The sequence below is a fragment of the Tenrec ecaudatus genome, chromosome 4, assembly GCF_050624435.1.
Source record: "Tenrec ecaudatus isolate mTenEca1 chromosome 4, mTenEca1.hap1, whole genome shotgun sequence".
NCBI classification, from domain to species: Eukaryota; Metazoa; Chordata; class Mammalia; order Afrosoricida; family Tenrecidae; genus Tenrec; species Tenrec ecaudatus.
The window spans coordinates 34,491,031-34,517,179 of NC_134533.1; the positions used below are offsets into that span (position 1 = coordinate 34,491,031).

The 26,149-nt window shown below is 52.6% G+C and overlaps 1 protein-coding gene across 2 annotated transcripts in view; it reads right to left on the reverse strand.

Moving 5' to 3' along the window:
* Positions 1–2,917: 2,917 nt before the first annotated feature.
* The window catches only part of LDLRAD3 (low density lipoprotein receptor class A domain containing 3), a 280,744-nt gene continuing 257,512 nt past the window's right edge, over positions 2,918–26,149 (reverse strand). For both annotated transcript variants that reach the window (XM_075545875.1, XM_075545874.1), the window contains exons 5-6: positions 7,755–8,100; positions 2,918–5,814 (exon numbers count right to left, since the gene is read on the reverse strand). In XM_075545875.1, the coding sequence (XP_075401990.1) occupies positions 5,577–5,814; positions 7,755–8,100 (584 nt within the window). In that variant the 3' untranslated portion in view covers positions 2,918–5,576. The remainder of the gene's footprint in view (positions 5,815–7,754; positions 8,101–26,149) is intronic.

The following is a 26,149-nucleotide window of genomic DNA, read 5'->3' on the forward strand; positions in this document are numbered from 1 at the left end:
GCTGCCATCTTGAGGCGATCGGAGACGGTGAGATGGACGGTGTCTCAGCCCGCAGAGAGCTGGCGGCCAGCACCGTGCCTCGGAAGACAAAATCAACTTCCCACTCTTGGACGCTCGGCCTCCGTCGCAGGTCCAGGTGGCCGTGGGAACGCAATGGGAGAGCAGGAGGGCATGCTACCTCGGAGTCTGGCCCAGGAGCACAGCCACATCTGCTCCCCTGGGGCCTTGGACTCCTAGGTTCACTAGTATTCCCCAAGGTGACGTCAGAGCCAGCGGACGCTGGAGCGCATCTCCCGGTGTGGTTCAGATCATGGCTGCAGCCACGGTCACTGCATGGCCGTGACTCACAGGGTTTCACTGGCTGGCGTCTGGAACTAGGTCATCAAGTCTTCCTCCCTTTCTTGTCTTAGTTCGGAAACTCCATTCCAACCCGTTCTGCACCACAATGCACACGCCGCCACGAGCAGGTGAGTGCACTGGATGACCATGGCCCCAGCGCTTCCACGGGAAAGGACAAGTCCACCACTGACCCACCCAGCGCCTTTCAGCACTCATCAATTCTATCATAACGAACACGATTCCCCGAGTTTACATTGAGTTGCACTGGATGACCATGGCCCCAGCGCTTCCACGGGAAAGGACAAGTCCACCACTGACCCACCCAGCGCCTTTCAGCACTCATCAATTCTATCATAACGAACACGATTCCCCGAGTTTACATCTGCCCCCCATGGCCTGAGCCCCGAATCTGGTAGGAAGGCAGCCTCCAAGCCTGTGAGACATCACCTGGCCCACGAGAGGCAGTTGTCTAGATACAGGCTGCTCCCAGGGTTACGGACACCGACTTACTTACCGTTTCACGTGCCATCAATGCATCCTAACCGTGAAATAAGCGCGTCCATGCGCAGTCCACTCGCAGTGCCCGCCACCTTCATTGGCGGCCCGCGGGCCTTTTAAAGGCCAGAAAAGCTTCGAGCCTTTCCCTGCGTTAAAAAATTCACTCTCAAAACTCTTTGCCATCCAGCTGATGGTGCCTCATAGCGACCCCACAGGACAGGGAAGAATTACCCTTGTGAGTTTCTGAGACTGGAACTTTTGATGGGAGGAGTAGAAAGCCCTGCCTTTCTCCCTCGGTGTGGCCGTTGATTTCAAACTGCTGACCCTGCGGTTAGCAGCCCAACGCGTGACCAGTATGCCACCTAAGAACCCCCGCGCACCCGTTCCAACCTACCCACACATTCGGCATGCCCAGGGACTGCCTGGCTGGTCCGTGTGACAAATGGGGATGCATCTTTGATCTATCTGTTAACACTTTGATGACCAAAATATTGTCTGCTTTACTTTTTAATGTTGTTGTTGGGACCACGAGTGTCACCAACGGAAGGTCCGCTGAAATGAAGGGAATGTTGTTTTCGAGGTACTAGGAGTACAATTACTCAGGACACACCTATCCCAAGTGGATTCTTCCAGTAGGTGTGGTGGGGTGAGGCCCATTTCTTCAGCTTCTCCTACTTATGCCACCGCCAGGGGGCAGCAAGTCTTATACCCGAGACAGACGTTTCCAAGGAACCCAAGAAGCTGCTAGGGTTGGCAGGTGATTTGTTATAAAAGGACACAGGTTGGGAGGTGCTCTTGCAGGGAGATCTGTCCTGGGGCTCATGAGGTCATTCTCTGGGAGGGATAAGTCCTGCCCTAGGGGTTTATCCCTGCTGAAGGGCATTCTCCTAAAAGCAAAGGAAACTCGAGCCCACGAGGCCACCAACTTGAAACCCATCTTGCCTCTTCAGGGAAATGCTGCTGAGCGTTTTGAACTTTGGCCGCACTACGGCCTGGATTCCCTTCAGACCATTTAAGGCCTACAGTGTCACGACATGAAGCTTGTAGCTACGTGCTATTTTCTTACAGGTAGCAGAAGCTGCCAGGAGCCCTGGTGACACCGTGAGTTACATGTTCAGCTGCTAACCCAAAGGTCAACGGTTCGAACCTACCAGTTGCTCTTGGGAGAACGATGCCCTAGGTTACTTCTGTAAAAACGTATCACCTCGGAAACCCTAGAGGCAGTTCTGCTCGCTCCTACCAGGTCTCTCTCAGTTGGGATCAACTTCAGTTGATCAGTTGGCAGCAGGTTTGGTGGATTTATTAGAAACTGTGCCATTCACTGTGGGTCCCATTCTATGGGGAAGCTCTACAGTGGATGCACTAATGTTTAGTTAACTACCAGCATCTACCATACAACATTTGTGCTTTCACCTGGATGTAATTCAGGGGGGGGGCTGGCCATCCAGGGATTCTCACCCACTATGGGGGTCACTTGACTGAGGATGACCAGCCACGAGTCCCTGTCGGGACATTTCTATGGCTTCTAGGGGCGCCACCCTTCTATGCTTCCAAACTAGCTCTTCTTGGGCTTTCTTTCCCACCATGGGCAAAGCCATAGAACCAACACGGGACTAGCAAGGATGAAAAGGTGGAGAGGGAGAAAAACGTTTCTGAGGACCTCCATCGACCACTGGATCCAGCCCTGCCGGCAGCCTGCAGCCCGCAGTCCCAGACCCTCAGACTGGAGGTTCTAATTAAGGTTCCCAGGAGCTCGGTTCACCTTCACCTGTCCAGGGCATCGACCCCTCCTTTCCTTACGCACACCCATGCTTCACCCGCAGGAGTCATCTGAAGTGCTTCTTGTGCCACACAGCCCAAGAAGCTCGTCTCTGAGACAGATGCCCCAGGGCTTTCCAGAGTAACTGGGGCCCACAGCTCCCCGCCCTCTGCCAGCCACATCAGCTGTGCAATCCCTAACAACGCCTTCCTGTCCCCATTTTCTCAGGCCATCTACTTACCGCGGAAGTCCGTGACGGAAGAGTGATTGCCACCTGCATGAGGGAAAGGCTAAGGGCTAAGGATCATTCACACCCGTAGAAAGAATGAAATGGCAAGTTTATTGGAAAGTATAAAAATTATAAAACCAAACCCTATCCAACAAAAACCAACCACACTCAAGCTTTCCAGTTTACATGGGCTTTGATCAGCATACGGTTTTTAATTAACCATTTTATTTGCATTAAAAACAAAGCAAAACAACCCCCCCGAACCCCAAACCCATCAATCTCAAGACAGAGGGCTTTGAGCTGGGCTTGTGATCGCCGACACTAGCTTAACACTAGGATCAACAGGATGTGCCGATCTCACTGAGACACACATCTGAGATGATTTCCTGGTTGGCGAAGATTTGGGCAACGTATGAAAAATTGTCCTTGTTGGAATGAGTTAACAAATATCGCTGGCCATTTATTTGCCATCTGGAGCAGAAAACAAAACCAAAACCAAACAGCCACTTTGGTGTCCTAGTTAGATATTTTTAAAACCATTTCATGCAAAGCAAACCAGATCTATAATAAAAAAGTCCCTGCTTGTTGTTTTCAAATCATTAATAAGCTGGTTTATCTATTAAGACCATTTGTGTTTCCTAAGATGCCTGGAAGAGGAAAGCGGGTGAGATTAACTCACTGCACAATTAATTAAGATTAGAATCCTTTCCTCCAGACAACTTCGAGAGCACCCACGAGAGGCACGAAGCCATTGTGACTCGCAGCCGATGGCGGGCTCTGTCGGTGTTTCTTGCTCTCCCTGGCTGCCATGAGCAAGTCCGGTCTTTATTGGATGACTCAGAAAATAGCACAAGTGCTATTTTAAAAGGGAAAGAAATTAGTAACTAGGTTTTTTTCCTTTCTTACTGTCTTTCCCCCCTGCTCCCCTTCCAATCACCAAGAGGCTTCCATGAAAATACATTGGATTTGGGTCCAAAGAAGGCTGAACCTACAGAATAGGATCGTTGACCGCCACCTCATCCCCCTCCTGCAGGCCCTGTTTTAATGAGCATCCAACAGGTGCCTGAGCACGCCCTCTGCTGCTGAAAGAGGGAAGCCCAGAGTGGGAGGTAGCTGCCCAGCGTGGCTCCTCCTGGTTCCAGTTTAGATGCCCATCAGCCAGGTGCTTCCTTACTAAACGGTACCCAAGCTTATACCCGGGGTTATTCCTGTAGGGGGTGGACTCTAAGGGGCTGGCTGGGCACAGAGAGAAGCAAAACACACCACACACACACACACACACACACACACACACACACACACGGAGACTCTGAACGGAGGGAGAAGCAGGTCCCTCTTCTGCATCCTTCAGCCACTTGATCAGAGTGTGACAGTGCACCAGCGCCGGGCACACAGGTTAGTCTGCAGTGACGTTTTAGCACGGGGCTCGGTGGGGGCAAAGGCAGCACCTCTATCTGCCGCTTTCTTTGGACCCCACGGAAGCAAAGACATAAACAAGTCAGTTTTCCTGTACACATATAAATAGTCCCTTCACTAGAAGGGAGGGGGGAAACAAAAACATGACCCAAACAAACACACCGTTTCAAATGCATTCCTAAGAGATTAAAACCAAAATGTGTCCAAAGAAAAAAACCTGGACTCCACGTTGCCTATGGATGCTGGAGGAGCCGGGGAGGGAACCACAAGAGAAGCAGGTCTGGGAAAAGGGGCGGGGGGAGGAGCACCAGGAGCCAAGAGCTCACCTGGGAGGCATCGAGTCTGGTGTTGAAGACCACAGTGCCAGGGCCAGCCGCACAGGTGAACAGACTTCTGGGCGTTCAGCAGGGAACTCTAGTGTGGTTCCAGGCACCAAGTGGACCAGATCTGATTCTCAGCCAGTTCAAGGTGCGTCTCTCTCCCTTGGCCACTTAGAAGGGTGACAACCTAGAGTCAGGCAGGTGGCTGTGGAACCAGGCAGGGCTAAGATCCTGGCAGCCTGCACTGTCCGAGTTGGGGCCTGGCATAAACCAGGGAAAGAGGCCCAGCTGTCTATTTTGGGAGGATAGACCCCAGATAGGTCTGCTGGAGAGAGCTTTCCAAACCAGGGTTCTCAGGCTGATTCTGAAACACAGAGTCCACTCCGAATAGGTAGGCGGTTTTCAGAGTCACTCCCGACATGGAAATGATGTTGGCGAGAGCTTGGGGCACCACCCATGCCAAAGGTCTCCTTGGGCGACCGCCCCCCACTGATTGGGTGTGATGTACCCAAGGTGGCTCCGGGACACTTGTATGCCTACCTGGACACTCTCTAGGCTGGCTACCCAATGATCCCGAGCCATCGGGTCATCCAGGCCAGGCTCCAAGTGTCTACGTCCCTGTGGACATGCGATGGGTGGGCCACAGAGGCACAACTTTCTCAGAAGCATGAACTCTCTGGATCCGGCTGTCTGCAAATGTAGGATGCCCACTTGGAGGGGTGTGACTGTAACCTCAGAATGATGGGAGTAGGGAGGATGCAGACTGGGTCCCGCAAAAGAGAATGGCTTCAGGGGGCAGGCGCACCACACAGACGTCGCATGGGGGGCACCTGAAACATGCCTGGTCACCTCGCAAATATACCTGGAATCTGGTGGAGGAGGGGGATGGAGAGAGCTGATAACCCTACACTGGTCCTCGTATCACGCCCAAAGAGCCCCCTCCCTGAGTACCCACTGTCAGCACGGTCACAAGTCAGAGCAGATTGACTCATATGGATTTTGGAATAACTGGATTTTATACTTCTTCGGTGCTGGGGCTGGGCCGAGAGTCCCTGGGCTCCCCAGCACCCTCGGGAGGCCTGGGCTGCCCTGGGCTGTGGCCGGGATCCTCCTCGCTCAGAAGGCTGCTGGCCGCCTGCGAACTGGCGCTGTTGGCACTTCCGGATCTGGAGCGGTAGGGGGGCAGGTCCGCCTGATTGAGAGACTCTGTGTCCGAGGAGTAGGGCGGAGGAGGAAGGTCATACCATGCGGGCCTGCGGGACAGAAAGAGGTTGGGGTGGGCGGAGAGGGAAGAGAAGGCATAAGGGCCAAGGTGAACGGGTCCGGTGTGGTCCCCGGGCAGATGCTTCGAGAGAGAAATGAGAATTCATGGATAGGGAAGCTGGCTGGCTAGACCAAGACAGGAAACAAAGGTCTGCATGGTCTCGCTGGCCAGCCGGTGTCAGCTGGGCAGAGCCCAAACAGCACCCTTTGGGCCAGTCCAGAATGAGGCTTCCAGGCAACTCGGTCAGTTGGGTGGCTGGGCCAAGCAGCTTCCTTTGCTTCAGTAGTGAAGGGTCTCAGGACTATGTGGCCAAGCCAGGGTGTCCCCCCGGACCCCGGCAGGCCATCCAGGCTACCTTGTGAAAGCCAACTCATGCTGGTGGTGTGGACATGCATAAATGAGAGGACATCTTCTCAAAGCCTCACTTCCCTTCTCTGTTAAAAAACTCACTGCGTTCCAGAAGATTCTGACTTCTAGTGACTGAGAGGGCAGGGGAGAATTGCCCGGGCAAGTTTACCAAACCGTAACTCTTCACAGGAGTAGAAAGCCTCATGTGTCTCCTGAGGAGCGGCTGGTAGTTTCGAACTGCTGCTCTTGCAGTTGGTAGCCTACCTCATAACCACTGCTCCTCCAGGGCTCCTTTATCTGTATAAGTGGGTAATCATACTTTGCTGGAAACGGAATGAAGTAACAGAAAGGGCATTCTTTAGAGCGCTCGCTGGCTGAAGTCTCACGTTGGGCCAGGTCACCTCCATCCAGTCCCCTGCCCAGTGTTCACAAGAGGGCCACAAGGTAGGCAGTTGCATTAGGTCTATTGAACTGACAGGAACTGAGGCACAAGGACATTAAATGGCTTGCTCACGTGACAAATAAGAGAGGGGAAGGGCGTCAACATGTCCGTGGATCGACGGAATGGAAAGACCATGGGGATTTTCCCCGGGAGTTTTGAAGCCCCTCGAAGCTTGCAAGCAGTAGGACTGGGGGTTGAAAGCAGGCCTTCCATCTCCAGTTTCAGCCAACTCCACCTTACTTCCCACGAGGTGGTCCCAACAAGCAGAGTCTGAGTTAGGACATTAGTAGGTGTCTGGTCCTGACCAGTGACCGACGTAGTTTGCAAAGAGCTTTTGAAGACAACCCGCCCCCCTCACCTGCCCCCATTCCCAAAGCTTTGTTTACCTTCTCTGAGGAAGACAAAGTGTAGACGGGCAATGCACCTGAGACAGGCCCCTGAAGAGCCCGGTTGCCATAGAAACATGGATGGCCTAGGACACGCGTGAAGCCACACACAGCACGACCTGGGCTCTGAAGGACGGGGCATGGAAGTCTTAGCACCCAGAGGGCCTCTAGAAGCTCGGTACCTCCCAGGGTTATTTGAGAGGGTACTTCAGGGGGTCACAGAGGAGATGGGGAGGCGGAGCTGGTGGGAGTCACTTCAGCCACAGAGTGATGGTGTTTGGCTTTACATTGTCGGGTGGCTTATCGAATTCCATTTGCAACGAGGGAGCTACTGTTTAAAAAGCATTCTAGGGTGCTCTACCCCCCACCTTGTCATCTTATAGCAAGAACTTGACTTAGCTGCCTAGTCATTCATTCAACAAACACACATCCCACCCACTAATGTATGGGCGGCAAGGGAAGCCCTGGAGCTAGGAGGTGGCCTGCCCACGGGCCAGTGTGGTACCTAGGGGCAGGAGCAGGGCTCTGAAGTGGCTGGGTCCCTAACTGGGTGTCTTAGGCCAAGTTCCCGAGCCTCAGTTTCCAAGTCTGTAAAACGAAAGCCAACATCAAACCTCCCTGCGAGTCGTGGGAGGACTGGACGGCAGGAGGCATGTGAACCATCTTGCAAGGGCTCAGTAGATGCGAGCTGTCACTGCTGCCGCCGACAGACATGCTGTGCCCCCCCCACCCCGTCCCCCCCAGCTGACGCACCTCTGGTCCAGCAGCGCCTCTGAGTAGGAGGGCGGGGAGCCCACCTCCGACGTGCTCTGCTCGGCCTGGCTGGCCACGTACTGGATGCCGTTGTTGACGTTGTAGGTGACGTTGCAGTGGTGGGGGTGGTCCAGGACCACCAGGCGGGAGAGCAGCACCGGGTGCTGCAGCCGGTGCACGGGCAGCGTCATGAGGTTGTTCCGTTTCCGCTGGTGGTGCAGGACCAGCGCCAGCAGCGCCACCACCAGCACGAAGATGACGGAGCTACCGATGATGGCGTAGGTGATGCTGGGGTAGTACACGAGCTGGTTCTCCGACGTCACGGACACCTGCCCGCTGCCGGGCTCTGTGGGGGCGGGGAAGAGAAGGAGAGAGGGTCACCGGGGGTTCCGTTTCCGCTCCACAGTCAGCCACAGGACTTGTTCGGCATGATTCCATGCAGCGAGACAGGGGACCACCCCTTGTCCCGCAGGTGGAAGACGACAAAGCACTGACAAGGACAAAGTACGGATACGCACAGACAGACGGACCTTAGAAACATTTCCACCAGCGAGAGCAGCCAGACGCAAGGTATGTTTGATCTCATGCGTAGAAACAAGTTCCAAACCCAAACCAAACTCACTGCCACTGAGACAATGATGTGGATTGTCAGATAAGGCCAATCTACAGAGAGAGAGCGGACCCTCGGGTGCCCGGGGCAGGGCCAGGCCGAGTGACAGTGACTGGGCCTGAGGGGCTCTGCCGGGTGACAGAAAGACTCCGCAGATGGGTGACGACGGCACAAGAAGGGTACCACTAGGTCAGTGGTTCTCAAACCTTCTTCATGCCTCGCGAGACCCTTTATTACAGGTCCACATGTGGTGGTGACCCCCCAACCATAAAATGATTATTAGACAGTTATTATTCATCACTGTCATTTCGCTACTGTTATGAAGCAGGAGACCCCTGTGAAAGGGTCGTTCAACACCCCCCCCAAAAGGGGTCGCGACCCACAGCTTGAGAACGGTTGCACTAGGTCAATTTACTGAAAATCACTCAATTGTTAAAGTGGGTGAATTTTGTGGGATGTAACTGGTATGGAACAGCTGTCTTTAAGTTGAAACAACATCAAAGAAGGTCATTCCAGGACGCACACTTGTGGGAAAGTAACACAGAGGGAAATGGGACGAGGACTATTCCCTAACTTATCCCAGAGGGAATCTGGAAAGCTAGTGTTCCACGGTAGGAAAGCTACCGCTTAGGTAAGTTAGAGATAAAGTCCAAGTACATGATCCTGCTCTAAACAGCATTCCCACAGATTCTCCCTTCACAGCAGGTGCAGCTAGCTGGGTCCATCCGCATCGGAGGCACTGCTTCCCACCTCCCGGTGTCTTTCCCCAAAGAACCGGGCACCGTTCACTTTCTACCACATCGCCGTGGCAGTTTTGGCAGCTTGTGTCTGCCTGCTGAGTGGGGGGAAACAAGAAGTGTGGAGGCTCAGGATCAGGGCTGAAGGACGGATGGGGAAGTTGGGGCCCTTGAAGATAAAGCGGGTGCACTGCGAAGGGAAAAGGGATTTCCTCAGGGCAACCTTGCTGGTTTTTTTTTTCCCTTCCCACCCATGTGGTTTTCAATGTTCTTAGCACTTCTTCCTGCTGAGGCCTGCTGACTGCCTGTGCTCTTCAAAAAATCGATTACAATTACCTCCTTGGGGGCCGCCAAACAGGTACCATGACCTTCTGAGCTGGCCTCTGTGCCTCCCAGTGGCCCAGCAGATCTGCTCAGAAGCCACTGTGTGGATGGGGCCATTTTCCCCCCGAAGGCCCCCTCCCTAATGAGACGAAGACAAGGGTGTGACTGACAGAAACATGCCTGCTGCCACCACTGACTGAGGAGACCTGTGTGAATTGGATTTGTCTGGAGTAAACTGGGGCTTGCAGCAGCTCTAAACCTAGAAGCGTCCCCTTGAACCTAACCTTGGGAGGGGCTGATGCTACTTCTCACGCGCAGTAGTGGTTCAGGGGTAGAATTCCTGCCTTCCACGTGGAGCCCTGGGTCTGATTCCTGACTGATGCAACTCATGTGCAGATGCCACCTGTCTGCCCAAGGAGGTTGGTGCCTCTCCGAGAGGTGGACAAGAAGACCGGGGGGGGGGGGGGGGAGGGGCAGCAGCGCAGTGCCCTACTCGCAACCAGGACCTTGGTGATTCAAACAGCCGGGTGGCGATGGTGGTGTGTGTGTGTGCTGCCCCTGTGGGTTTCCCAGGCTGTTAACTCTTTATGGGAGCGGACAGCCTCTGCTTCCTAGAAAAGCCCCTGGAGCACTGTCACATGGGGTCGCTGGGAGTTGAAAACTGACTTGGTGGCACCTAAGCACCGATGCTAAAGAGGCGCCCAGGTGGCACAGTGGGCTAATTTGTTGGGCCGTCAGCTCAGCAGTGTGAACCCCCAGCTGCTCCACGGGAGAGAGAGGGGGCTGCCTGCTCCCACGGAGACTGACCAACCTCAGACACCCACAGGAGCAGCTCTACTGTGTCCTGCAGGCTCCCTCGGAACCGACCTGGTGTGACAGCAGTGAGTTCTGAGTCAGACTCGATCCAGCAGCAGCGGGCTTGGTGCCAGACTGACATGGACAAGGGGGAAAGATCTGAGATGCTAGAAAAACCAGCCGATAGAAATCCCACAGGGCACAGTGGTCAGGCTCCCCATGGAATACAGGGAAGGCGCAGGATCGCGGTTTGTAGCCAGGTGTCCGGGGCCGGCTCACCGGCAGCAACTCGGGGTTCTTGGAGCTCACAGGCTGATCTCCACCCCATCACTGACTCCCCGACACTGGTGGCGGGAGCTGGGGGCTTGCTTTGGGCGGTGGGGGGTGGACAGGCCATCTAGAGGGGCTGAGCTCTTCCCCAGGGACACGTGCACCTTCAAGGAGGAAAGTGGTGGAATTTTCACACGGAAAATAAATCTGACCAGATCTTTCAAAAGCTGGACTTGTGTGTCACCGCTCGTGGGGACCCTTGGACTTGGAATGGGCTGTCACACACCCCAGGGTCCTCACGGTCTTGCCTGTCCCTGAGAGCAGGCTCTCTCCAGACCCGCCCACTTTGGCAGGCGAAGCTCAATGATCATATTCGCAGGATGAATTTCGTGGTTTTGTTTTTTTTTTGCTCGGTGTGAAGAATGTCATCTTGTATTAATTCATTAACTAGGCTCACTTTTCTTAAGAGCTTAATGAGCCTCTTGGCTGAATGACCAAGTTCAGAGTTGCCGAGGACCTCCGTTCCAAGTGCCTAATCCACGGATAATGAAGTTTCCATTTATTCTGCCTGTCCCTCTAGCCAGTGCCCTCCCGCCCTCCGTCAGACAGCCCGAGGCGCCGTCCCGGGTCCGCCACCTCCCCGGCATTTGCCGCACACCATCTGCCTTCTACCAGCAGCCATGGGCTCTCAAGCCCGCCTTTCCCCCAGCTGTCCCTGTAGGGGAGGCCGGGTCCTGCCTCCCCATGGGGGCTCTTTGCGTGGAAGTCACCACACTCCGTGAGGCAATCAGGGCAGCTTCCTAGCAGACGCCCCCTCGGGTCTTGAGGAGAGTGACAGGGAAGCGGCTGACACTTGGGACCTGGCACGCCTCTGCTTCCAGAGAATTCCTCTTCCAGATGCAAAGTCAAGTTCCAAAAGGGTATGTGTGTGTGTGTGTGTGTGTGTGTGTGTGTGTGTGTATATATTAATAAAATTTTAAATTCTACCTACCAGATTGGTAAAAAAAAAATCTGATGCCGCTCACGCTTTGCTGGTCCGATTTTGGGAGAATAGGCCTACGTATTTATGCACGGCTGGTGGGAAGGTAAACAGGACAGAGCTGGCTTGGAAGGGTGAGGTCATCCACACATATCTAATCCACAGGAGAAGCCCGGGTGAAAAAGTTATGTGGTATGTGATCCCACAAAAAGGTCCTGGGGGGAATGGAATGAACAGATAACGGAATTTCCCTGGATTTTCTGACACACTCAACTCGACTTCCTGCCCTTCGGTCAATCCACTCATCTCGGTAGGATGGGGAAGAACTGCCCCCGTGCTTTCTGAGAAGGTAGCTCTCTAAGCCTCGTCTTTGTCCTCGGAGTGGCTAGTGAGATCAAAACGCCCATCTTGCAGTAAGCAGACCTGGCTTCACCACTACACCACGAGAATTCCTTCTGACACTGTGAAAGGGCGAAGGGACGGGGCAGTGGTTGCCAGGGGTGATGAATCGGTGGAGCCCAGGGCAATGCAGGGCAGTGAAGCGATTCCGCAGGCTGCTGTCACAGGGGACACACAGCATTGTGTATTTATAGAGACTCATAACCAAACCCCAGACCAGACCCATCACCCCTGAGATGGTTCTAATGCAAGCTGACCTCCGCGGGCTACACAGAACACGTCAGAGTTTCCTGGACTGGGATTTGCATGGAGTGGCCTGCCAGTCCTTTCTTCCACAGCACTGCTGGGTGGATCCAGATGGCGAAGGTGAAACTTTAGGCTCCGCCCAGGGGCCTCATCAAAACCAAGGCCAATCAAATGGAAAGTACCGGTAGATGTTTAGAAGAAAATAATGATGGCAACATTTGTTCAAATATGCGTTATACAATGGATGTCTGGATTGTTATAAGAGCTGTAAGAGCCCCCAATAAAATGATCTTTAAAAAAACGCAACATGGCCAAACCCAAACCCCGTGCCGTAGAGACAATTCCGACCCATAGCGACCCCGCTAGAACAGAGTGGAATGATCCCAGAGTTCCCAACACTGTGATCTTCATGGAAACAGCCAACCACATCTTTCTCACACCGACCTTTCGGTTAGTAGCCGAGCACTTTAACCCCTGCACCACCTAAACCACAGAGCGGTATGAAACAAGAGTGAGTCTAACTGTGCACCATGAACCTCACTTAGTGATGCCGTGAGGAGGAGTTATTCACACGGTAACCAGTGTGATACACAGGTGCTCGCTGCTCCCAGTAAGAGCAAAAGCGTGAGGACTTTGCTACAGTGCAGTTCCATTCTGGACCACACGGGGGCACCATGTCCCAGAACTGCCTCCACAGCAATGGGTTCGATTTTCTGACTTATCAGGCGTGACAGGTGACAGCCGTGGTGGGGGCTGTTGGGTCACCTCTGGTCTGCTAACCACAAGGTTGCTGGTTCAAACCCACCAGCCCCTCCATGGGAGAAAGTCAGGGTTATCTGCTCCAGTAAAGGTTTACAGCCTCAGAAAAATCCAGTGTCATTCAGTGAGTCATTCAATGGCAGTGGGCTTGGTTTTTGGCTTTAGATGTATAGTGACTATCTCAGGGAAGCTTTACTTTGCGTTTTATAAATCACTAAAGATGCTGTAGTGGATTCTTCCCGTGTTGGGCTGCTACACGCAAGGTGGGCGGTTCAAACGCACCAGCCGCTCTTTGGGAGAAAGACAAGGCTGTGTGCGTGGTGTTCGGTTTAATGGTGTTGTGTGTACATCTTCTTATCCAAAGGGGCTTCAGAAATTTCATGGAAACAAGGAATGAAAAGACAATGGGATTTTCCCATGAAAATTAGGAAACCCCATCCTATTGTTCCAGGGGCCAAGTCCTTAATCAGAAATGTGTTTTGCATAGATTCCCCCCAGCCCATGACTCGCCTTTTCATCTTCTCATAAAGTCAATTGTAGCAACTCTTTCTTTTGTGCTTCCTGCTTTCTGTAGCCTCTGCAATCCACCTTCGCCTAACCCAGTTTACAGGTTTCACAGCAGTAGCTGTTACGTTTACAACCACTGCCAGCTAATTCTCCTTCATGGGAACATCAAAGGGAGAGGTTCCCCCCCCCCATTTGGACATCTAATTGTTCCAGCACCGTCTATGGAAAAGCTTGTCTATGGAAAAGCTTATCATTCCCTACTGAATTACCTTGGCATCTTTGTTGAAAATCAATTGCCCACACAAGGCTGGTCTATTCTTGGTCTTCCTATTCCTTGTGATTGATCTCTATTGCTAGCTGAGGCCCTTAAGTATGCTGATAATTATCAGCAAGGAGTGGGAGCCGAGCATGTCTTTTTCCCTGCCACCTTCAACTCCAGTTGCTGCTGATAAAGACCCAAGCTCATTCTACAAATGAAAGGGCTACGGAAGTGTTCAGTGCAGGGGGTGGGGGAGAAGGCCTATACAAGTCCATGAAAACATAGCAATAGGTTTTCAGGAGCTGACAACTTTTTCCATCAAAGGGTCAAAGAGTAAATATTTGTAAGTAAATGTTTTGGGGTCATGACGAGTCAACCTGCTGTTTTAGCACAGACAAAGCAGCCATAGGCACTTCACAGAGATGAACCATCAAACTCTATCCACAAGCCCAGGGAGCACAATGGACAGAGTCGGCAGGCTGAGGTCTGTCAACCCCTGGTGTAGGTCCTTCAAAACACTCATTCTCTCTCTCTCTCTCTCTCTCTCTCTCTCTCTCTCTCTCTCTCTCTCTCTCTCTCTCTCTCTCTCTCTCTCTCTCTCTCTCTCTACGTTATGGGCATCCTTCTTCCTCTAGTCACACTTTCACAGAGTAGCCGTGTAGCATCCCAGAACCAAACCAATCTTCCTCCTGGAGTCAATTCCGACTCACGGGACAGAGCTGAACTGCCCCTCGGGTTTCTGAGGCTATAAATCTTATTGCTTTTAAATCATTTTGTTGTGGCTCTTATAGATATTGTGACAATCCATAAATCAATTCTGTCATGCAAACGTGTACATGTTGCCATGGTCATTTCAAACATTGTCTTTCTACTTGAGCCCTTGATATCAGATTCTTTCCCCTCCCTTCCCCACCCTCATGAAACCTTGATAAATTATATATATATATTTCTGATTTTATACTGTCCGCTGTATCCTTTCACCCATGTTTATGTTATTGATCCCCCTCAGGGGTGTGTGTTTGTGTTATACACCCATCATTGCTATTGGTCTCCCCTTTCTCCATACCCACCCCATCCCATCCCCCTAGCCTCATGGTATTGCTACTCCCATTATTGTTTCTGAGGGGTTTATCTGTCCTGGATTCCGCGTGTCAAAAGCTCATATCTGCACCAGTGTACATACTCCGGTCTAGCAGGATTTGTGAGGTAGAACTCACAAATATGAGTCATGATAGTGAGGGGGAAGGGGAGGGAGGAAGCAATAAAGAACCAGAGGAACGTTATGTGTTTCATGCGTGCTGTACTGCACCCTGTCCCGTCCCTGTGACCCTTTGGTGAGGGGAAGTCCAATTGTCCACAGATGGGCCCTGGGCCTTCACTCTGACCCCTCTCCTTCACATCGATATAATGTTTGTTTTTGGTCTTCTGATACCTGCTCCCGTCGACACCTCATGCTCACAGGCTGGTGTGCGTCAACCATGTTGCTTCCCTGATAGACAACCTTCAGGGGTCTCCACATCTTTATGGAAGCAGGAAGTGTCCACAGTTTTCCCTTACAGGGACGGGTGGTTTGAACTGCTGATCTCTCGGCAAACAGCCCAATACCCCACACCATGCCCACCAAGGCTTCCTCCCTCCTGCACATGTGGGTGAGCTATCGTTAGGCATTAAGCAATAGCGTGACGCTTGGCTAGAGCTTCCAGGGGAGAAAGTGGGAACAACCTGGACAGTGTGGTTCCAGAATGGGTGCCCCTCCCCAGAATCTTACTTCATTTTTCATGTGTGCCCACCTCACCGTGAAGATGCTCCTGGGGTAAAGCCATGTCCTGCCTTCTTGGAGGCTCACGCGGGGCTGTCATTCTGTAACCACACAGGGTGCTCCACGGATTTCTGAGTCAGAGAACACATGTCCTATTCCCGATAGAAGTGGTCCTTTCACAAATCAGAGGGGATCAGGCTGGCCCGTAGGCGTATTTATTGTTGGAAGGGGTCATGCGGCTGTAGGAGTTGACGTAAGAGGCAGAAGTTGAGGCGGGACTTTCTCAGGCTCCTCTACTCCCTGGAGAAATCCTGGTGGCACCGTGATGTCCACATTAGGCTACCAACTGCAAGGTTAGCAGTGTGAAGCCACCAGCTGCTCCTCAGCTTTCTGCTCCCTTTCCACTCTCTCAGAGACCCACAGGGGCAGTTCTATGCTGTCCAAGAGGTAGCGTTGGTGTAGACTTGGTGGCAGGGAGTTAGGTTATTTGGTTCTTACTGCCTGGTACAGCATGGCTTCCTTCTGATGTCTGAAACTAGTGGCCACATCCAGGAGGGGGCTTCATAGCCCACCCCGTCTCCAACAAGAAGCAAGCTGTCCAAACTGGCCAGGCGTGCAAGGCGGCCGAGCCCCTGCAGCGCTGTCCCCGGGCTGCTCCTGCCCCTAAGCCTTATTATCCAGGAAGTGCTGAGAGTGCACACTCAGAGCACAGCAACCCCGCTGAATAATTCAGGCGGAGAGCAGGCATAGGACAAGTGGGGCTCCCTAGGGGCTCTACCGGCCACCAGCACACTCACAGATCCACCCTGTCCCCAGCAGCCTGGAGGAGAGACCTTTGTACCCCTGGGCCCTGAGCAGTCAGAGGGCGCTGCACACCAGGCCCCGAGGGCCCACACCACGTCTCCCCCAACACGGCCGCTGTCCCCAGTCACCGTCACCTCTGCTGGGAGTCCACACCAGGCGCCTGCCCCACTCTGGAGTCCAGCCTTTCCCGTCCAGCACCCAGCATGCTCCTTTTCAACCATGAACCTGTTCATGGCAGTCCCTGCCTCAGCACATAGCTCCCCTGTACCACCCCAAGGTGCAACCAGGAACCGACCAACCAGTGCCAACACGCCGACCTGGAGTCCTGGAGGCCCTCGTGTGTCTGCATAGAATTGTGCTCCACAGAGTTTTAATTGTTCAGATGCAGACCACCAGGTCTCGCTCCTGCCGCACCTCTGGGGAAAGTTAACCTCCAACCACCCGGTTAACAACCGAGTGTGCGAGTCATCACAGCCCACAGACCCTCAGTCAGCCTGCCGGTTCCTGTTACAGCCCCCATACCGGCTTCTGCCTGGCTCCACAGGTGCCTACACACGGCCAGCCCCTTGCCATGGTGTCTGGACCTACCAGCTCACGTCTGCTCTGTTCCTGGGCCCTCTGCCGAGGCAGCTCTTAACTCAGGCCCGATTCACTCCCCCATTCCACTCAATTCAGGATGGGGGGGCCTACCTGGGTACTTCTCGTCCCCCATCTGCTCTGCCTGACCTGTCCTCACTGCATGACGCTCACTGCCATCAAGCCAGCTCATAGCGACCCTGCAGGACCGGGAGTTTCCGAGACTGCGACTGTTGACGGGAGTAGCAGGCCCCATCGTTCTCCTGAGGAGTGACAGGTGGATGTGAACCGCTGACCATGGAACCACGACACTACCGGGGCTCCTACGGAGAATATCTGATTGCCACATCTGCTTGTTCTCTGTTCTATTCTCATGCCCAATCACACCCCCCATACCAAAACACAACCCCACCGTCACTGTGTGGACTCCGAGTTCCAGGAGCTCCGAGTTCCTGAGCCTCGTGTTTCTCCTTCAGAGCGACCCACTCACCACCAGGAGTCAAAGCTGAAGCACGTGACCTTCTGTGGGTTTCTGGGAGTAGAAAGCCCGTCTTTCTCCCAGGGAGCCACTGGTGCTTTCAAACTGCCGACTATGCAGATTGCAGCCAAATGCTAACTACTCTGCCACCAGGGCTCCATCCCAGAGTGACTGGGGCGTTCGAAGCAATGAGCCCAATGCCCAACTCACAGCGTGACCAGGGCTCCTGGGCTCAGTGAACATCCACGGCCAGGGGGTCTCCAGACCCCGTGCTCCTGCAAGTGAGGCCTTGGTCCAGCTTGCTCACACTCCAACCAGAACCACTTGGGATCCATCTGATACAACCGGCCCTGGAGAGCCCTCTGGGGTACACTCTGATTCTGATCGTGGCACACACGCAGTCCAGGGTTCTGAGTTCACTCAACTACATGGGTTTGGTTTCAGTTTGCTTTTACCTGGCAGCACGGGTAGTGTGGCCCACTGCTGTCATGTCGGAATCAATGCCCAGTGTTTGTACGGTCAATGCCCCATAGGCCGTGGGAAAGCAGTCAGCACGGGGCTGGGAGTTCGGCAGACGGACTGGGGTCGCCAGCAGGGTCGGCCGCAGACCACGGCAGTGAGCCCTGGTCGCTTCCTTTACAGAGCAGGAATGTAGGAGCTACAGCCATGGAGTCCCTCCGGACCTCAGGGACGGACGACTGTCAGTCTGAGCCGAGGGAAGCGGCTGTGAGAGCGCACCTGTGACTGCTTTTTGTCAGCGTTCACACTCTGATCCTGCCAGCTGGATGTCCCAGGGGCCGAGTGAGTGAGTGCTGATTGGCAGGGAAGAGGGGATGCTGGTGAGCAGGCGGCTGGTGCATGGCCCGGCCTTTGGAAGACGTGGGTTCTCATCTGTGGGCCCGTTTGGCTAACCGGGGTCGCTGATGTGCTGCACTGGTGGTGGCTGGAAGCTGCTGTTTGCAGATACCCTTAGGGCCACAGGCTCCAATAGAGCTTCCAGGCTGAGACGATGAAGATAAGCCTGGCGGTTCATTCCTGGAAGTCAGCCAAGGAAGGTCCTATGGAGCACAGCCGGGTGATGCCAGCGTAGTGCTGGACGAGGCTTACAGACTGGGAGGGACTCTCCACGTCCGGCGCCCACAACACTGGGCTTGAGGAGACCACAGATTGTGGATGGAGGCTCAGGCTGGGCTTCAGGTTTCTGTGAGCCAACTAGAAGCAAAGTACCACACACACACCCACCACCTCGCAGGCACTTTCCAAGGGTGCAGGGCCCATTGTGACTGGGGGTTCTCCTGTTTATCCACTTTCCCAACCGTGCTAGGAGCTGGGGGGTTCAGACAGGAACCTTCACAGGCCCAGGCGGCCCCTTGGAGCTCCCAGTTTGGAAGTGGCCTCAGGGGTGGGGCTGGGGATTCCTTCAGGGTGACCACTTTCCTCAATAAGCGGAGACGCTTAAAGGAACTGTGTCGGCCATTGTCCACCAAGGGCATTCCCACAGCTCCTCCCTCCCCCCGGACTTTCCTGTTTGAAATGCCTCCTTGGGGCCTGGCACGCCTTACCGGATCCCTATTCCAAGCATATCTCCTGTGCCAATTTAGATGTGTATTGAGAAAAGTTTAATTTAAAGGGCAGACTGGCGAATGACTGAGTCAAAAGAGAGCCACGAGAATCCCACAGAACCATTTCCATGGCAACTCAAGTTTCTAAAATTAACTGAAAGGAGGGTAATGGAAAAAGCCGGGCTGCCAGCCTGCCCAGCGTCAGACGAGACCACAGCCGGAGCCGCTTCTGGCCCCCGGCTAGAGGGAACCAAGAGAGACAGACCCATCTGCCATGGCAGAAGAAGGGATCTAAGACCACTGAGAGCCAGCGGACACGCACTGGAAGACTCAATTCCAAGTGAGAGTTGAGGGAGGGGAACTGGAGTTCTTCTGACCCTGAAGACAGGAGGCAGGAATCTCCCAGGGAACTGTCAGGCATTCCCACCCCAAGAGACAAAAGGCTTGTTGGCCTCTCTACCTCCAATACATTTTGGCCTTTGGGTCAAAGGGAATCTCCCAGAATGCACTTTCAACAGGTGCTATGGAAACAGCTCGAGTTACCAACCAGCCAAGAAACCTGGACAACTGTGCCCCTCGGAATTGTCGATGGCTTAGTGTTGGAAGCAGATGGCCAGTTCTTCCTGCCCAGGTGTCTGTATGGGCTCGAACCTCCAACTCTCTGTTAGTAGCCCAGTGCATTAAGTGCTCCCACCCCGCTGGGACCCCCAGGTGTTACCAACGTAACACTCAAAACCCAAACCCAAAGCCATTGAATCCCTTCCAACTCATTATGACCCTACAGGACAAGAGTGGAATTGCCCTTTATGTTTCTGGGACTGTAAGCCTTTTGGAGAACAGAAAGCCTCATCTTTCTCTGGCAGAGCAACTGGTGGATTTAAATTGCTGACCGTGCGGTTAGCAGCCCAACATGTCATAGAGCTCCCCTGCCAAATACCAGCAAACCCTCATTTATCAAACTCTAATTTATTAAACAAACAAGCAAAAAAAAAATCAAAAACCCCAAAACCAAACCAAACCGAATCCACTGTCCTCTAATGCATGTCGACTCACAACACCCCTGTAACTCTTTACAGGGGTAGAAAGGCCCATCACTCTCTCACAGAGCGGCTAGTGGTTTCGGGCTGCTGACCTGGTGGACAGCAGCTCAATTGGTAACCACTATTCCACTAGGGCTCCCCTAATTCCAGCTGCTCATTCACGGAGGAACCCTCCAATGGACGCAGAGAACCGCCACACACCCTCAGAGCAGGGCCCACACCTCCGATGATCAAGAGCGCCAGGGGCTCCCAGGGAGTTAGACGGTTAATGGGCCCGCTGCTAAGAAACAAGCCTGGGGCAGATACGGGACTGGCTGGACAGGACGGTACTAATTGCCGACTGACGGGAGAAAAGGGCAATCTTTAATAGAAATTCAGATGATGACCCAAACTCCTTGATGAGGGTAATTGGAAGCTAGGGCCCGAGTGGCCTTGCTAGAACTCTGCTCAGTTGTGTAATTGCTTAAAATATGTCCAGAGAAGAAGAGCTTGCAGTGGAAGCAGGGAGTCGTGGCTCTCTGCCATTCACCTCCCTCTCCCACGGTAGATCACAGTCAGGCCAAAGCCAGCGGCGGTGTGTGATGTGCAGTGGGTCCCTGTGTTGGGACCAATGTCCTCATGATTCTCATTCCCAGAGGGCGATCCCTGAGGCCTCACTCGGCCCCGCACCACATGGCTTCCGCTGACCCCCCCTCTCCTGCACATGACATGCTGGGCTATTTAAATGGATAGAGAGCCTCCTGGAATCTGCTGAATCAGGAGGGCCGGGCAGAATTACTATTTCTACTGCTTACTGCATCTATTTACCTGGAGCGTTCAGTGGAAGCTGCAAAATTAAATGCTTTGCAGACATTCTTTGGCGGTCAGTTGGTTTCTGGTCCGGTAATAGGGATTGCGAGTTACGATACAATGGCACCGGGAGACTGCAGCATCAGCGGGCCAGAGCGCAACGCTGAGAGAGTTGTATGGTTGCCATGGAGATTGTATGGCCCACAGAGCCCCACCTGTTGACGACCTGGCCCACACGGGGCTGAATTTGGTTCTGGGAGCAGATGAGCATTTCAGGAGAGATGAGCAAAGAGGTGTATCAGCTGCTTTCTTTTACTTGACTGGGAGCCCTGGTGGTGTAATGCATTAGGTATGCTTTGGACTGGTAACCTCAAGGCTCACAGTTTGAACCCACCAGCTGCTCTGTGGGAGAAAGATGAGGCTTTCTGCTTCAAAAAAGATTTATAGCCTTAGAAACCCAAAAGGGTAGTTCTGTCCTGTATTCTTGGGCCACTATGAGTTGGAATTGACTAGAGGGCAGTGAGTTGGGTTTAATATTTAGTCTCTCTCTGGGAATCTACTCTGAACCCCCAAACCTTGTCAGGCACAAGATGATGATTGAGGGTTAAATGTGTCCCCCAAAAGATATGTTTTCATCCCATCCCCTGTATCTGTGAATGTGACCTTGTTTGGAAACAGGGCCTTTAAAGATAGTATCAGTGAATATGAAGTGAGACTGGATTCGGGTGGGTCCAGATCCTATCTGTTGTTAATTTCCAGGGCGTCCATTCGGACCCACAGTGGCCTGCTGTGAACTGCCCCATGCAGTTCTACTCTCAACAGAAGCAGGTTGCTAGGTCGTTTTGTCCACAGCACTGCTGGGTGGGTTTGACTCACCCATCTCTCTTAAGTTAGCAGTTGAGTGCAAATTGTTTGTGCCACCTAGAAACCTAATCTCATCTGAGGGATATCCCTATAGAGGAGGAGGAGATGCCAGGACAGACAGTGGGAGGACAGCCATGTGAAGACACATCTGTGAGCCACGGGACACAGGCGTCCCAGGGGCAGAAGGAGACGAGGAAGGACCTTCCCCGAAAGCCCTCCAAAAAGAGCATGATCTAACCACACATTGAGTTGGACTTGCGGATGCCAGACTCTAAGACAATAAATTTCTGTCCTGCAAAGCCACTCACTTGGCGGTTTCGTCACAGCAGCCAAGCCAAAACCGCGCGCTGCCGTGGGAGACAGACGGAGAGTGCTTTATGAACCAGTGAGCAGGTCCTGCAAAACTCAGAACACCAAACTCACTGTCAGGTCGATTCTGATTCATGGAGGCCCAACAGGACACTGTAGAACTGCCACCGTGGATTTGAGACTGCAAATCACCGCAGGAATAGAATGCCCTCATTCTTCACCCACAGAGTGGCTGGTGGGTTCAAACCGATGACCTTGGGGGTTAACAGTTCAACTCCAAACTGATTAAGCCACCACGGCTCCTGAACTGGGTCTAGAGAAGATCAATTATTCTGAGCCGAGAGCTGAGTCTAGCGCACTGGTTCTCAACCTTCCTCATGCCGCAACCCTTTAATACAGTTCCTCATGTTGTGATGACTCCCAACCACAAAACTATTTTCGTTGCTACCTCATCAGTGTCATTTTGCTACTGTTATGAATCAAGCGACCCGTCACGACCCACAGGTTGAGAATCGCTGGTCTAGTGTAACGTTCTTGTAGGAAACGGCAAACTGGGTCTCAATCTTGGACAGGAAAGTCCTGAAATGTTAAAGATATGCTTGCTCTCTGCCACAACACCTTCCTGGGTGTATCCCAAATATTGTACTGAAGCCCCTCACCTCAATGCCTACATTATGATCTCATTTAGGAATGTGCTGTCTTTGTTCATGAGGCACACTTACTTAGCATCTACTCTGAGTCACTCTCTTCTGAGATGTAGAAGAGATTAAACAGGCAAGTGGCGGGAGATGGGCAATACTGATGCTAAGACACATGGAGATCTCTGAGGAAACAGGAGCTTCCTCCAAAGACAACAGAGAAAGAGTCTTCCCCTAGAGCAGCGCTCTGGGCTTAGACATTCAGCCTCCTGCACTGTGACACAATAAATTCCCGGTTGTTGAGGACAGCCACTTTGTGGTACCTCCGTTATAACCACATTAGATAACCAAGACGGAGTTTGGTACTGGGAGTGGGGTGCTGTGCTAAAAAGTGCCTGCAATGTGGAAGTGGTTTTTGAATTGGGTCATGAGTGGGAGCTGGAAGAGTTTTAAAGTGCCCAGCAACTACAAGCCTAAATTACCTTGAACGTGTTGATGGTAGAATTATGGATATCAAAGGAAATTCTGGCGCGGGCTCAGAAGGGAGGAGAGTTATAAAACCTCTGTTATGTTAGAGAGTAAATATGGTGCCAGTAAGAGAAGGCTGCTAGAAACGTGGGCGTTAAATGTGCATGCGGCGAGGCTTTATAAGAAAACGATGCGCATGTGACTGGACAATAGAAGATGGGCAATGATCTTTAGGCAGCGGAGGTGTCTGAATGATGTTATACTGTTTGGTGAAAGGCACAACTTACAAGTGACAACATTGGCTATCTGGCTGAAGAGATTGCAAAGCAAGGTCTTAAAGAGGGACGGTGTGGTATCTCCCTGCTGCTTCTGGTAACATCCACGAGGCAAGAGATGGACTTACACATGAACCGTGCAAAATAAAAACCAGGCTTCGAGATTTTGGAAAATTCTGCTGTATAAACTAAGATCAGGTGTACTAGAATGTTCACCAAGGGCATGGCCACACTGCCCCATGTTAAAGAAAATAAGCCAATGCCCGATAGATCTAACAAACTAACATAGCAGAAAACCTGCTAGCTTAGACTGAAGGGAACAGAGAAAGAAGCAAAGACGGCTGTCTGCGTCTTGGAATTCTAGACAGGTTAACAGGCCAAAGGAACACCATTTGCTCTCCTGTAAGAAAGAAGAGAGCCACCCCCAGAGCAGCGCAGAGATCGGCAGAACTGCTGGAAGGAGCTAGGGAAGCGAAGTCTTGGTTTCCAAGAGTGGGGCCATGGTCCCCCGATCTCAAAGCGTGCAGCCAAGCACTGCGGGTTTCAAAGAGCTGGAACTTGGATAACTCAGTTCTGGAACATGAGGTGAGGTTATGGTGTGCCAGGGCGTGGGGGTGTCCCTCAAACCTGGGGCGGGGCTTCCATGCCAGGGGCAGGGTTATCACTCCGAGGGACTAAGAAGATGGAGTCATCCAAATCAGAGGGAACAGTTGCTGTCCCAGTGGGCCTGGAAGAGAAAACGGAAGCAGACCAGGGCTGGGGGACCTTCACAAAGAATCCAGAGGATGTTGTCAAAACTCAAAGTGCGATAGCCCAGATGATCTCAGAGAAGAGAGGATTATTTCCAAGCCTTGAGCTCCAACTCCAAAAATCCCTGCCATCAAGTTGATTCTGACTCATAGTGACCCTACAGGTCAGGGTAGAATTGTCCCTGTGGGTTTTGGAGCCTACACATTGTAATTGGAATAGAGAGAGCCTCTTCTTTCTCTAGCAGAGCAGCTTGGGGTTTTGAACTGCTGACTGTGTGGTTAGCAGCCCCAGCATAACCTACTATGTCACCTGTGCTGGGTGTTGGGCTTGCTTGGTGTCAGTTATCCCTTTTCTCTTTCCAGTATCTCCCACTTGTTGGTGCCTGTTCTGCCACTGCAATTTGGAAGCAGAAAACCTTCAGTCTAGATTCCACCAGTCCCAGATGGAGAGGAACTGTGCTGCAGGGCGGCCTATACCTCAGGTCCCACCTACATTTGATTTAGATCACTCCGAAGATGAGATTTTGGCCTTGGAGTTGATTTTAGGTTTGGGGGATGGTGTGATGGGTGAAGGGAGTCCTGCTGGCAGAATGGGTCACCCACCAGCTGCTCCTTGAGAGAAAGAGGAAGATTCCTGTGCTCCTAAAGAGTTCATCTCAGAAACCTACAGGGTGGGTTCCACCCTGCCCTGTAGGGGTGTTATGAGGCAGTGAGTGCTGGGGTGAATGTGTCTGCAATGTGCAGAGACATACATTGTGGGGGGGTGGCGGCAAAGAATAAAGCCCTCTAGATTGAAGTGAGCCCCCCCACCAAAAAAAAATCTGTGTTGCAAATCCTAACTCTCCACTATGCCTGTGGTTATAATCCCATTTGGGAAAGGGTTGGCTTTGATATGTTAATGAGACATAGTTAGTGAAGAGTGTGCCTTGGGTATTGGAGGAAGATGAGGCTAAAATTAGAAAGTCTGCTTGCATAAAGATCCACAGTCTCAGAAACCCCAGGGGGCAATGCTACTTCGTGCCCTTTCCAGACACTAGGACTCGAAAATGACTGGTGGGCAGTGGGTTGGGTTTTTAGGTGTCTTGAGTCAAACTCTTTTGAGACTCAACAAAACCAAGTCCTCTGCCATGAAGCCAATTCCAACTAGTAACAACTCTCTAAAGGATTCCTTATAAACGAGGCCATGAATCTTCACAGGAGGAGACAGTCGCACCTTTCTCCCAAGGAATGGCATGTGGATGTGAACTGCTGACCTTGAAGTTAGCAGTCCAATGCTTACCTGCCAGTGCCACCAGGCTCCATGACTTTCATTCATAATCCACAGCACCACCATCCCGAACCTCCCCACTCATTGCCATTGGTCGAGACCCACTCATAGCGACTGTGGGACAGAGTAGGACTGCTCCTATGGGCTTGCGGGACAGACAATCTCATCTGCTCCCTTGGAGCTGGCTGGTGGGTTTGAATCATTGACCTTGCAGTTGGCAGCTCACCGCTTCCCCCTCCCCCCTTAGCACTTCTACAGAAGAGCTCAAACAAGAGAGCACAGCAGAGACAGAGTAAGACAGATACTGAGGCACATGGCAATCTCCAGGGAAGCAGGAAGCAGAGGCCCTTTCCCCAGAGCCCACTGAGAGAGAAGTTCAAGTTCAGACTGCGAGCCTCCTCAACTATGAGACAACCAGCTTCTGGTGTTAGAGCCACGAGCTCGGGGCATTTCTGCTGCAGCAGCGCCAGGTCCCGCAGACAGCACGTGGGGGTGACGTTGCTCACTGCGCTGTCCTGTCTTCAGAGATGGGATTGGATGTCTCCTGTTTATGCTTCCGGAAATGTAAGCTTGGTGAAGCGTGTTAACGTCCGTCAAGAACACAAAGAATGCTGGAGGCACTGTTCCCACACCAATGGGCTTCTAAGGACGGAGGGTCGCTGAACCTGGCTGTTCCATTATGAATGAGGAAGCACAAGGTTTGGGCTTTCGAAGAAGGAAGAGCTACCTGCGCAATTCTTTACAGAGAAAACAACAAGCAGGTATCCCGGGGCCACTTTCCAATCCACGTCTCCCTGTTAAAAGCTCTCCAGACACCCGAGAGAGCCTGGGGAGGGCAAGAAGGCAGTTCTAAACATTAACAGAGCTATATTAAAACAAGCAAGCGAAGTAATCAAAGTGTTTGCTGCTGACAAGGACCCAAGCTGGTCTCT